Source organism: Talpa europaea (assembly GCF_964194135.1).
Source record: "Talpa europaea genome assembly, chromosome: 5".
Classification (NCBI taxonomy): Eukaryota; Metazoa; Chordata; class Mammalia; order Eulipotyphla; family Talpidae; genus Talpa; species Talpa europaea.
In genome coordinates this window covers 42,347,835-42,361,084 of record NC_140071.1, presented here as the reverse complement: position 1 = coordinate 42,361,084, position 13,250 = coordinate 42,347,835, and the positions used below count along the sequence as shown (strand labels likewise).

The 13,250-nt window shown below is 33.2% G+C and overlaps 1 protein-coding gene across 2 annotated transcripts in view; it reads right to left on the bottom strand.

Moving 5' to 3' along the window:
- The window catches only part of EDIL3 (EGF like repeats and discoidin domains 3), a gene marked incomplete at both ends in the record, with an annotated part of 384,944 nt that overhangs the window by 96,845 nt on the left and 274,849 nt on the right, over positions 1-13,250 (bottom strand). For both annotated transcript variants that reach the window (XM_084234061.1, XM_084234062.1), the window contains 2 exons: positions 565-709; positions 2,385-2,540. In XM_084234061.1, coding sequence (XP_084090187.1) covers positions 565-709; positions 2,385-2,540 — 301 coding nt within the window. The remainder of the gene's footprint in view (positions 1-564; positions 710-2,384; positions 2,541-13,250) is intronic.

Genomic DNA, 13,250 nt, shown 5'->3' with positions numbered 1-13,250 from the left:
TCATAAAACCTAAACACACAAAAAAATTAAACCCAACCAAGTTCTTATGGCAGATGGGAAGACAATTCCAATACCATATAGCCTATATGTATTTATAATTTATGAGGTTAGACAGATTCCAGTTTTTACTGAAGTTTTTTTCACAAACATAAGTCATAGTCACTTCTAAAAGCAGAAACACTAAAATGTGACAAAAGGTCTGTGAAAATAGGTGGAACTTTCTTGATCACACACGCACACACACACAAAATGCATTGCTCCATTGCTCCTTCTATAGTGATTCTATTCTGTAGCATATTTTAAAATACAATAATACATACACATATACAAACACACTCTCCCATCCAAGTGCTAGTCAGGCCCAAGCCTGTTAGCCTCCAAGATCAAAGGAGATCAGGGACATTAAGAATAGTTAGATACATTGTACTGACCCGTACCCTAGATATTTTGTAGTGGAAATGAGTATCTATGGGTGTTAAAAAATTGCAAGTTAGTAGCAGACTACATACAGTTGTGCCTTTTCATCTTTAAAGAAAGTGCTGAAATAGGTAATATGGGACTCACCCGAGAGTTCACATCCAAGAAGTTCCATTCTCAAAGTGCAGTGTCTTCGACAAACTTGCGGATAGAGTCTCACATACTGAGCTTTTATGGGGGGTGTGAAAGAGTTAGCATAAGGTGTGTTGTTATCAACATTTCCACGGAACACCTGTGTATGTAAAGAGATAATTTAGAATTTTAAATTATTAATTACAAGTTTCTTTACATATTGTCATATATTGGCCCTGTATCTTACTGAACATAATCTTTCAAAGATTAAATAATTTGGTAGCCTGGAGTATTTAGGAAGTATTTTGTTATCAGCAGTGAATAAGAAACCTATAAATAAAATCATAATTAAATATAGAAACCACAGTGGCTTATGGTATAATCTATCAATATTCTATGATGTTCTTGCTAATGTTAAGACAGGTCCCTTAGTGTCAGGGAAGGAAATCTCTTTTTTTTGAGAAATAACACCTTAAATTTTCAACTTAACTTGGATCTACCTATTCATTTTGTTACATACATTATTGTTTTTGTTTGCTGGCTAGGGACCAGCCTTTCACTAGTGATTCCTTATCAGTCAGTGTCTCTAATATGGTCAGAACCATGATACTTTAGGATCTGATTCCTTGAGATTACTTTCTTGTTAGTCAGTCCCAGATCAATAGGGTACTCACAATTCTTTATGGGTATATATGTATATAATCTTCAGTGAAAAACTATTTCCCTCCAAAAATTAAGTGCTGAAATCTGTTATTGTTAATTTCTTTGTCTTGTTCTTTAATCTTTTATATAACCTGGCAATCAGAAAATTTTATTTAAATTCATTTAAGAAGGTAATTTTTTAAAGTTTATTTATTCATGAATATAAGAACTGGGGTACAGGCCAGATGTGTGGGAGGGTGAAAGGATTCACCAGAGATAGAGCAGGGAAAAGACCAGGCAGACTGACTGAAATACATTGCTCAGGGGAGCAGAGGGCAAGACAGGAGAGGGCAAGACAGGTATCTCCGTGGCTGGCCGGGATCAAACGCATGCTGCTGAGGCTGCGTATGGCTTCATAGTACTGTGCTCAACTGCCTGTGCCACCAGGGAGGCCCTAAGAAATATTTTTTTTAATTATTTCATAACATTTATTAGATTAATGAGTCATATTTAAATTAAAAATTTGAGGACAAATTAATAAAACATTGGGACTATCGTATGAAAAGGCAAAGGAGATATTGAATATTACAATCTTTCCTCTAAAAATAACAAAATTTTCTTGAAATATGAAGTATGTAAAGACACATATATTTTCAATCACTTGGTGCTCTTCTTCAAAATAATACATTTTTCCTAAAGAAAATTGATGTTTAAAAGCAATTGTTTTGACTGACAGATATGGATTAAGGATAATATAATTTTGTCAAAGTAAAAAAAAAAATGAAATTGAGGACCTCCCCTGGTGGTGCAGCGGTTGAGCTCTGGGCTGCAAGGCTGTCCACAGCCTGTGCAGCACCGGTTCATTCCCTGGTCCCACAAAAAAAAAAAAAAAAAAAAAAAAAGAAATTGAAAGTAGTTGACTATTGTTAAAATAAAGCTTAACTGTCATACAAAGGTCTACGATAACTTTTCGATAAAGTGTTTATAGGGACATTAATTAAAATCGTCTAAGAAAATCTTAAATGGTAGTCATTATGAATTTACAGCTTGCATAAACTTTAGCACACTAGCTCAATTTAAATAAAAATCATAAATTTATTTTCAACATTATAAGGCTCTGCTAAATACTCTTAGTTGATAATCAATCATTATCAGTGGGGTTTTGTTTCAATTATGTATGTTGTCAATCTTACCATGTCTTCATTGGTACCTTTCACTTTGTACATTGACCAAGTCTTTCCGTCATTACTATAGGCAATTTTGTAGGATTTTATGTATTCAGGGCTTCCAATCCTTTTTGCTCCTTGGGTAATCACACCAGTAACTCTCATTTTTCTTTGCAAATTTATCTGAAGAGACAAGACATAATGAACTATAATTTCATTGCTCTCAGGATAACCTCATTGGCAATATTGATTTTGGGAAAATAACATTTTTGGCTTTTACTACAGATTTAAAATAAAAAAAAGCTAATAATTGTCTTTTTAAATTTTTTCAGATGAATTACAAAAATACGAGCATATATCAATCTTAGCTTAAAAATCTCCTCTAATGGTATGTATACATATTTTTAAAGTAAAGCAATATTTGCAAGCCAACTTTGAAAAGGGTAATGTGCCCCCAAAATATAAGTAGTAGAAAGCATTTTTATTAGTTATGATATAGAAGTGACTTAATAAACTGAAAATGAGTATATTATCTTGTCAAAATAACCTCAGTGGCATTGCTATGAAATTCAAATTCCAACATAATTGTTCATGTGTCTCAAATACTATAGCTTCAAGAAATTTCCAATAAAAATAAAAATAAACATTTCCTGAGACTTTGGAGTACTAGAATAAGAAAAGGCAAAGGCCTTTTTTTGATAATAATAATGATGATAAAGAAAACCAACAGACAGCAATATATTCTTTTTCTAAACCTTAACACTTTAGTGTCTATTATAGGTTATGGAGGTTTGTTTACCAAATAATTGTTTTTTCACTTCACTTAATGATGTAGAAACTTTTTAACTAGTATTTTTTGTCCCATTCCAAATCACCCTACAATATAGTAAGCTGCATAAGTAATAGTCATCTCATAAAAAATTTAATATCCTTAATTTAAAAAAGAGCTCTTTTGACACTTAATATATACTATTTATATTAAATGCTACAATAATATAAAACATATTTTTTCTTCATCTATGGCTATCATTAAAAATTGCTCCATTCACTTGAAAAAGCATTTACGATTGTAAAATCTTACTCAGGAAACTGATGAGTTATAGAACTGCGGTGGATATCTCCTGGCCTCTAACTGATGAGCATGCTCTTTTTTTGTTTGTTTTGTTTTTGTTTTTATTTATATATTTCTCTATCTCTTCTTTCTGTCTTGCAATGCAGACCTTACAAATAACATTTTTTGTTTTTTTAAATTTTGAGCCTGCGGTCCCTCTTTCCTCCAATGCTGAGTTAGTTGATTCAGATATTCAATATTGCTCTTCTCATCTCAATACTTAATGTGTCAAAATTACTGACATTAATACATTTTATGTCCTCATCTTGTTTGGAGACTCAAATAAGAGAATATCACCCAAGAATGTAAATTTTACTTATTGAACTTAACATTTATCTCAGTTCTTTGAAGATTGATTCTAGAATTTAAACTCTGGTAATTTGAATAAGTAACCTCCAAAGGATACTTTATTCAGTATGTTTGGTAAATTAGCACATTGGTATGGAAGAGGAACACTCTAGATCTGATGCATGGCATCTTTAAAAAAATAATTGGAGATGTGTCATAAGGTAACTTAGTCTAATAAATACAACATAAACACTTTGAATCATGTTTCCTCCCATTTTGGAAGCCAAATTCCATTCCTGATGTTGATGAACATTCCTTTTTCAATTATCTTTTATCTTGTTTCAGTTATCTTGTTTATACCTCTTGTAGATAGGCAAATTATCTCTGCTAGAGTTTTGGCTGATGAGCTGTAGGCTAATTTTCTAAAGCTTAAATTATAGAAGTATAACATCAAAAAATAAAAATATGAGATCTTTTTCTCCATTAGAAATTGTGTTTTAAAAGATTCCTCTTTGCTCTAATATTTATAAGCTCTGAATATATATATAATTTATATATATATTATATAAATAAATAAATATATATATATATATATATAATTTATGTTGAGAGCTGAGACTATGGTATTAAAGCTGCTCCCAACTGGGGTTGTATCTACTTTAATGGGTATTTGCAATTAAGCATCAGTACTATTTTCATTAAGTATAAAGCAAAAATCGTACAGTGACAGAACGGAATATGGTTGCTAGGATTATCAACAGTTACATAGATTTTAGACTTTGATGTTCTCACGTATCTAACACTATTAAGCCAGGATGATATAGAATTCAGTATAAAGTGGCTAAGATTTCACCATCATAGTCACTCTTATATTTAATAATATGATTTAAAAAAAAAGCCTCAGAAGAAGGTTACAGAATGATTTTAGAAAAATCTCCACCATAAAACTTGCTATAACTCCCTTTCATCCCATTTCAACATGGCATTCTTTTAAAGTAACATTTGCAAAAGGTGAACTGCCTTTTATTCTGTTTATTCTGTCTGCATGAACCACCCCAGACACCTTGTTAAAGGTCTACTGGGGATTGCATCAGAAATTCCCAAATTACTCCCTGTGAGTTTGATGGATGTTTGGATAGTCAATAAAATTTTCATTTATTTATCCTGTTTCAGAGAAATTATTGTTCCACTAGGTGGCAGGTACACCGCATGGCCTTAAAAAACAAAAGTGCATTCTAAGGTATTTCTCGTGAATTGTGCTTACTGAATGAAAATAAATAGTAAGAATATAATATGAATCTAGAAAGTCTAGAACATAAGCAAAAGTTAAGCAGAAGGCAGAAACGGGCTGGAAGGTTTCTGCCCTGGCTCTTGTCACTTCCTACTGATAGAACTTAGATAATATTCTAAGCTTTCTAAAATTTAATTTCCTCCCTTGTAAAATAGATTTTACTAGAATGATTACATGTGAATTTTACATGACATAATACATATACAAATTAACTTCTGCCACCTAGAAAGATCTTGGAATATTTGCTTTTTTGGGGGGGGGGACTTGATTTTTAGTTTTTGTTGTTTTTTAAATGAGAAGTTGCATTTCTTCTTTGTTTTCTACCATTAACCACCAATGTTGGGGAATTTGGATTAGAAAGTTCTCTTGCATTTATGAGTTAATTACCCTAAAAACTATAGGACAAGACTTTGAGAACCACTTGTAAAGCTATGTATAATTACTATATTTAAGGCTACTTTATGTAGATCTAACCACATAGCCTCAAAATGTGGGGGAAGGGAAAATTAATGGGCTCTCAACATTTATAACAATTTGCACAGGTAATGCGTTCTCTTCCTTGAAACAGCACTGGAGGTGCTTCAGGTCAGAAAGTTGCTGAGTAGCTTCTAAGTATTATCAAATTCTAATTCAAAAGACTATGAGAATCCCTTAGTATAATAGGAGCTTTTGAGAACTATGTGTGCTTGGGATATATGGGAGAAACCTCAAGGACTAATGATGGAAGACTGACTTGGAGATGATATGTCACAATCTCATTTTTGCTTGTGTGGGTTCTTTCTGAATTACCCAGCTTCAATTCACTGCCAGTGGGAGGCAGTGACGGATTGCAGAACCTATAGTCACTATAGGTTCTGTTTTCCCCTTTGTGTTTTCCCCTTTGTGCTAAGCATCCCTCCCTATTTCTAACTAGCTAAATAAAGTCTCAAGATGACAATTTCAAGCAGAGAGACACAGCAAAAGGATAAAGTTCAGCAGCATGACAGGGTTATGAATCCTTTCCAGACTGCAAAAGGTTGGGATTCAGAGATTGCCCACATTGGCAGATGATGTGACAATTTACTTTGAAAATTCAAAAGAAGTGAAAAGTGATAAAAATTAACTTAAAATTTCTGCAAGTTTGCTTAATGGAATTGCAACATATAATTATGGTATACTAGCAATTATCAATTGAAAATGTAACAAAGCTGAGATAGTTTGATCTTGGTACATGTTAAGACAGACAGACCAATAAAATAGAATAGAAAATCAATAAACTTTGCTATGTAAAGAAACTTTGTATATGAAATAAATGACAGAATATTTAAATATTCTATGTCTAGGGCAAATATAGATAACATATTTAAAAGGTAGATTGGGACAATGTGTCAAATAACTAAACTTAGATCAGTATCTATCATCTTATTCGAGAACAAATTCCAGATAAATTAAAACTTTAACAGGGAAAAAAATACACAAAGTACCAGAAGAAAATAAAGAATTTAAAATAAACTGAGATAAAAATGACTTTCTAATTATGTCACTAATTTTAAAAATGCCATTTATCAAACTAAAAACTTCTCTAAGATAAAAAGCAATATAAAGTCAAAACAGAAATGACAAACAGAGATTACTATTTTGTACATCATTATATGGCAAAACTCAATGGGAAAAAAATGAGTAAGGAGTTTGTTAGTTGACATAGGAAGTACATAAATCCCTTAAACATATGAAAAGATACTTTCATTCATAATACAAATTAATTAAATCTAGTCCAAAATATATATATTTTTAAAAGATTTATTTATTTATACAAGCGCTGGGTACAGTCAGAAGCGCAGGGTGGGTGAGAGAATTCACCAGAGCCAGAGCAGAGAGCAGAACAGGCAGACGGATGAAGCACACTGCTGAGGGGAGCAGCGGGTGGCAGGAGAGGTCTGCGTGCCATGTGGGGCCCTCGCCCGGCGGCCTGGGATCGAACCAGCATTGCAAAGGCTGTGGGCAGCTTTGCAACCCAGTGCTCAAGCGCTGAGCCACCGAGGAGGCCCTAGTCCAAAATATTTTGATTTACTTTTATGTGAGCAGAAAACATTTGATTACATTATTTACATAAAAGCATCAGAATGTGTTTTTCTTACATTCTGTCAACCAAGAAATTGTTTGTCAATTTTTTTTTCAACATCTCAGTGTGAAAATTAAGATACTAACTGTCAAGTTTTGGAGTGATCTCAAAGAAGGTGGTCTACAATTATCTCAAACTTATGTGGAAGAACACTAAGACATCAGCCACAGAGCAGTGTTGATTGCATACTCCTTTTCATACTACTGTAACAGTTAATAATATATATACACATTTTCTGATATATGATTACAATGTTTCAGAGCAAAACTGAAAAGAAATTGGTTGACAATTTTTTTTTTTCAAAAGGACATAAACAGCTGGGGGAGAGAAGTGAGGAGAAGAATTTTTACAGTATGCTCCCTTCTGCCTTTCAAAATTTGAAATATGTGGCTCTCCTACCTATTAAAAATATAAACATAGAGGAGTATGGGTGTTTTGGTAGTGGGTGTTGTGTGGTAACAACACTTGAAGGGGAGATTCTATATCTCTAAATCACAATGTTGTAAACCAATGTTACCTCAATTAAAAAAAAAACACAACATACATATATAAATACAATTAAAGTAAAATGACTGATAGTAATGGTTATTTATAATAGCAAAATAATTATAAACTATTTAGAAGTTAAACTAATAAATAATATGAATATTGAGAATATTTTTAACTAAAAGCTATAACTGAAGACTAGTATAAATTTTACTGGATGAGATCTGTTCTCAATATTTTTGTGACTTCTGTGTGGTTTTCATCAAAATCCAGTATACTATTCTATGCTTGAATAGGATTTATTCTAAAATCCACACATTTTATTATAATTTTTAATTGAATAATAAACTTTCATTAATATAGCTTAAAGAACCTTGGATAAGATGTAAAAAATGGGGAAAATCTAAAACTTATGAAGACATTACAAAACCATTTAATTAAAAATAATGTGGTATATGCAAAGAGACACAAATATCCATGTGGAATGGAAGGAGGATCCAGGAAGAGGCCCAGTTATACATCACACTTGAGGTTGTATTACAAATAATGGGGGGGGGGCAGGATAAATTGCTTAGTAAATGGCACTTGGGAAAAACTAACTCTCTATAGAGAGAAAATTGAAGTTGTATTGGAAAGACACTAAAGACAAAAATGTGAAAAGTAACACTATTCATCTAAAAGAAAAAAAAGGTGGAAATATTTTTGTGACCTAAACGTTGGAAAGCTTTTTTTTTAAAGATTTATTTATTTATACAAAAACTGGGGTACAGTCAGAGGCACTGGAGGGTGAGAGAATTCACCAGAGACAGAGCTGGGAGCAGAACAGGCAGACAGACTGAAGACACTGCTGAGGGGAGCAGTGGGCGAGGCAGGAGAGGTCTGCTGTGCCTTGTGGGTTTCTTCTCCCTGGCTGGCTGGGAATAGAACCCACCCTGCAGAAGCTGTGGACAGCTTCACAGTGTGGTGCTCAACCCCCTGTGGCACTGGGGAGGCCCCTGAAAGCCCCAGAAAGCTATTCTTTTAATAAAACCAGAAAAAAAAAAACACAAAATGTGAAGAGAAAAATAGAATTTTTCCAAAAAAAAAGTATATACAATAGAAAGGGGACAGCCTGGAAGAAGACATTTGTAATGTCAAAAACTGACAAGGGCTTTAGTTCACTCGTTCTCAAACTTTCAGGACTCAAGACTCCTTTGCTCTCATAAAAATGATTAAGTTCCTAAAGAGCAAATTCACTGACACATGGCAGTATATATACAAATGCTTACAGCATTAGAAAATTCAACTGACAAATTTTAGACAGTATTTTGAATCATTTAAAATAATAATTAACCAATATCATGTTAGCATAAGAACCACCATTTGAAAAATAATTATATTGTCCAAAACCAAATGGCAGAGGCTATTTTACATTTTTACAAATCTCTTTATTATTTAGCTTAAGAAAACACAGGATAGGTTCTAATATTTGCTTCCATAGTCAGTCTACTGAAAAATATTTTTTTACTTAAGTACATGAAGAAAGTTCATCTTCACAGTTGAAATGAAGGGGTGTTTTGATAACCTTTTTAGGTATGTGTGGAAACTTTTCTTTGATTCCACATTAAAACTTAGTTTAATTTTTAGTTATAATGTAGAATCTGAAATCTATCAATAAAATATTCCCATTATATTAAAACCCATTGCTTTATCTTGCATTTTGAATGGATCTTTTACTCATGTATGGTCTTATAACACTGAGCTACGTAGAATCTAAATAATGACATGATAGAGAACATTATCAGAAAGTCACATTAATTGATATTGCTACCAATTTTCATGAGAAAAACTATTAAATACTGCAAGCTATCAAGTTCACATTGGTTGCATGTTTTAAAAAATTCTAATTCCCACATAAATTTTCAAATTTTATCACAATCAACTAATACTATAAGCTGTTTTCTTTTTTAAGTTTTATGTTTATTTATGCATACAAGAACTAGGGTGTAGGCCAGAGTCTCAGGGGTTGAGAGGTTTCACCAGAGATAGAGTAGGGAGCAGAACAGGCAGGTTTATTGAAATACATTGCTGAGGGGAGCAGCAGGTGAGACAAGAGAGGTCTGCTGTGCCATGCTGACCAGGGATTGAACTCATGCCACAGTGGCTGGCAATAGCTTGACAGCACTGAGACTTAACCCCTGCAACACCAAGGAGGTCCAAAGCTGTTTTGCTTTATGTGGAAGTATTATTTTGCTTATTGTCAAGAAAATGTCTTCCAAATATCCAATTGTGACTAGCCATAGATTTTCTGAGGAGTGGTTCACTTGCAACTCACACCATATGTCACATTTTCCCTGAGGTAACCATCACACTTCAGTATCTCAGCGTAAGTGCTTTATGCATGATATTCATTCCACAACCAGAATATTAAAGTCATAGTAAAGGTTGACATTTAATAAAATTAATGACTATCAGCACTTCATAAAAGGCTTTCCTTTTCATTATTGAGATAACATTGGTTTACAACACTGTATATGATTTAGGGAACAAGGTTCATACCTCCTTAGATATATATGTACCAGCACCTTCCCACCATCAAATCACCCATACAATCCTTTACCCTAGACCACTGGGTCCTCTTACCTCTTTCTCCCATTCTCTCCCTCCCTCCACATCACACACATATTTACTGTAAAGTATTTTACATTATCAAAGTGGAGCACCTTTAGTGAATATCCATGGAGAAACAGTGATTTATAATCACTATATGGATGCATATATACACATAGGCATACTCTTTAAGAGTCAGAAATGATAAATTTACACATAGGCTCCCTAAAACACAAGAATTCGAAAAAGAAAAAAAATACAACACCATTTATGTGAATTTACAAATAAACTTATACATATGTATATGTATAGAACATATACATGTACAACATAACAGCACACACTTTCCATTAATTCACTTGTCAATATAAAGTTAAGGAAGGTTAAATAAAAGGCTACACATCAAAACTACTAGGTTGGCTGCCCATAAGAAAAGAGGATCGGGAGGGAAGATAGGGAATGAATAACAATGCCAGAAAAGAGGAGGTTCAGCTCAAATCATTGCTAGCAAATGACATCCTTCATGGCAGAAGAGATTAAGTCCTTCCACTTATTTCTCTATTTTCAATGAAAAATGACTTATCTATGGCCACTGAATGTAATAACACTTAAATACAAAAATATTTTGAGACTGTTCCCCTAGTTTAAAATATAATATGAAAGCATTTCAAGCATACTTACTATTTAATAAGAGTTAAAATTATATTGGCAATTTAGGCAAAAGCTAATATTAAATAAGCAATTGTTGTTAAGTCATTTTATTAATAGCTTATCCTTTTCCTCTCCTCAAGTCTAGTGCTGTTGCGATACACTTAAGAAGTGCATTTAAGTGTGGGTCTGTATTTTATCCAAACCTAAAACACAAATATTGTAAGCAAAAAGGAGGTGTTTTCTAATTTTATTTCACTGAAAATGAAGCACTTAAAAAATGTTTTAATACCTGTGTAAAATCTACTTTGAATCAAATAGACACCATCTTGTCTCTAGCTGCCATGTTGAAACTACTAGGTGAAAATTAAGCAGCCTTCAGCAGCCACATTCAACACTGATTCAACTCCCTATAGGCAAGTATGAAAGAACACCCACTCACGGATTTCCCTGATCAGTGACCAAGAATAATACCCTACTCTTGATTGTCAGGAGGGCCATGTTCTGATTGTTATAAAAAGCCCCAGTCTCTAATTTCCTACCTGAGGACTCCTTTCAACCAATCCAAAAGTTTCCAAAAATGCTCTAAAACTTAGGCTACTTCCCAGGCTTTATCCTTTAAACTTCCATATACTCTGACCCCAGTGGAAGACATCTTGGGATGGGCCCTTAGTTGTGGAGCTGGAACACGATCTCTATTCTGGAATAAATGGTTTTTGTTTGTTTGTTTGTTTTGTATTATCTGGTTGTTTCTCTGTGGACATTTGGGAACTGGAAAAGGAAATAGTACTTTCTGAAAATGTCTAGGAAATATTTATCATGTGAAGATTAAGAAAAGGTTAACTGAGGATGTTAAAATTATTAAGATTGAGCAAAAATCAATTCAAATCTGGCAGCCAAACTGGAAGTGGTTAGGATCACTCCATTGGAGAGAAGCTGGAGGAAGACCTTTATAGAGAAGAAGCAGAGAAAATGCAATGAAATTACTTGATTGACTATAGTGTAAGTTGTTGTATTATTTGGAAAAGTTGGTCATTTGTGATTGACTGTCATTAGATTTAGGTAAAGGTAGATTTAGGTAAAAGACACAGATTTAAAGATTAGATAGCATCTTCCATTAGAGTGCTATATAAATATATAGTACTAATATAATAAGGGATACTCTATAGCAACCGTTATGTATAGAAAACTTTTCATAATTTGGCTAAAACACATGCAATTTGTTTAAATGGAATACTAAGTGCTGGTGAGCAGATTTTTGAGGTACTTTTTTTTTAATGATGAGGTTATAGATTACTATATAAATAATAGAAAGCCAGGTAGAAGATTAAGTTATAAAAGAATCTGCAAACAGAAAGTAACTGATATATATTCCATCATTAGTATTGCTAGAAATATAATTTGAGGGATTTGCTGCTACTGTGTATTAGATATGCAAACACTGATGCTTAAACTAAAGCACATTTCTGTGTTTTTACCAAACTGTAATAACCTTTCAAGCTCAGGAAAATGATATTTCACTTGAACACCAGTGCTGTCCTTCCAGTGAATTCAAAACATTATTTTTGAGTGATTATTATAAAGAAAATGTGCAATTAGAGAAAATTAGAGCATCTAAATTTGTAAATTATCATTGTTCATGCACTTTCATAGTATCGTGAATCTTAAATATATGTTTATTTTATATACTCATATTCTACCTTGGATGATGATACTGAAAAACATTCATTCAATTAACTCTTTTTCCTTAACACTAAGTATCTGGACATTAATTTGAAATTTCCAGATAATGATTTTCTATTTATCATATCAAAACTTTTTTTTTAAAAGATTTATTCATTCATTTACACAAGAAACAGGGTACAGTCCAGATGCACGGGAGGGTAAGAGGATTCACCAGAGACAGAGCAGGGAACAGAACAGGCAGACTGAGGAAATACACTGCTGAGGGGAGCAGCTGGTAAGACAGGAGAGGTCTGCTGTGCCATGTGGGACCCTCACTGGTCACTGGTCAGCACTGCGCTGAACTGCCTGCACCACCAGGGGATCCCGATCATATCAAAACTTTTAATTTTGCAAGTGAGATTTTTTATTCTATCGACAATATTGTTCATTATTAATCTGACTTATGTATGCTTTCACAGGTCATAGTGAAGACAATTCTCCTGAAAGCTGGCAATACAAATGAGCTTCAGGCCAAGAGAATGGTTTGCCACCTGTTTTGTGTGGTAAGTGAAATCACATTAGCTTTCCTGATATTTCTAAATATTTGGATCATAAAGGTGTCATTAGTGGGTTAAAAAAGTAAAGGCAAAAAATTGTCATCGAAAGATCCTACTTAAAGTTATAGAGATTTGGATCTTCCCTGTTTTTTCACAC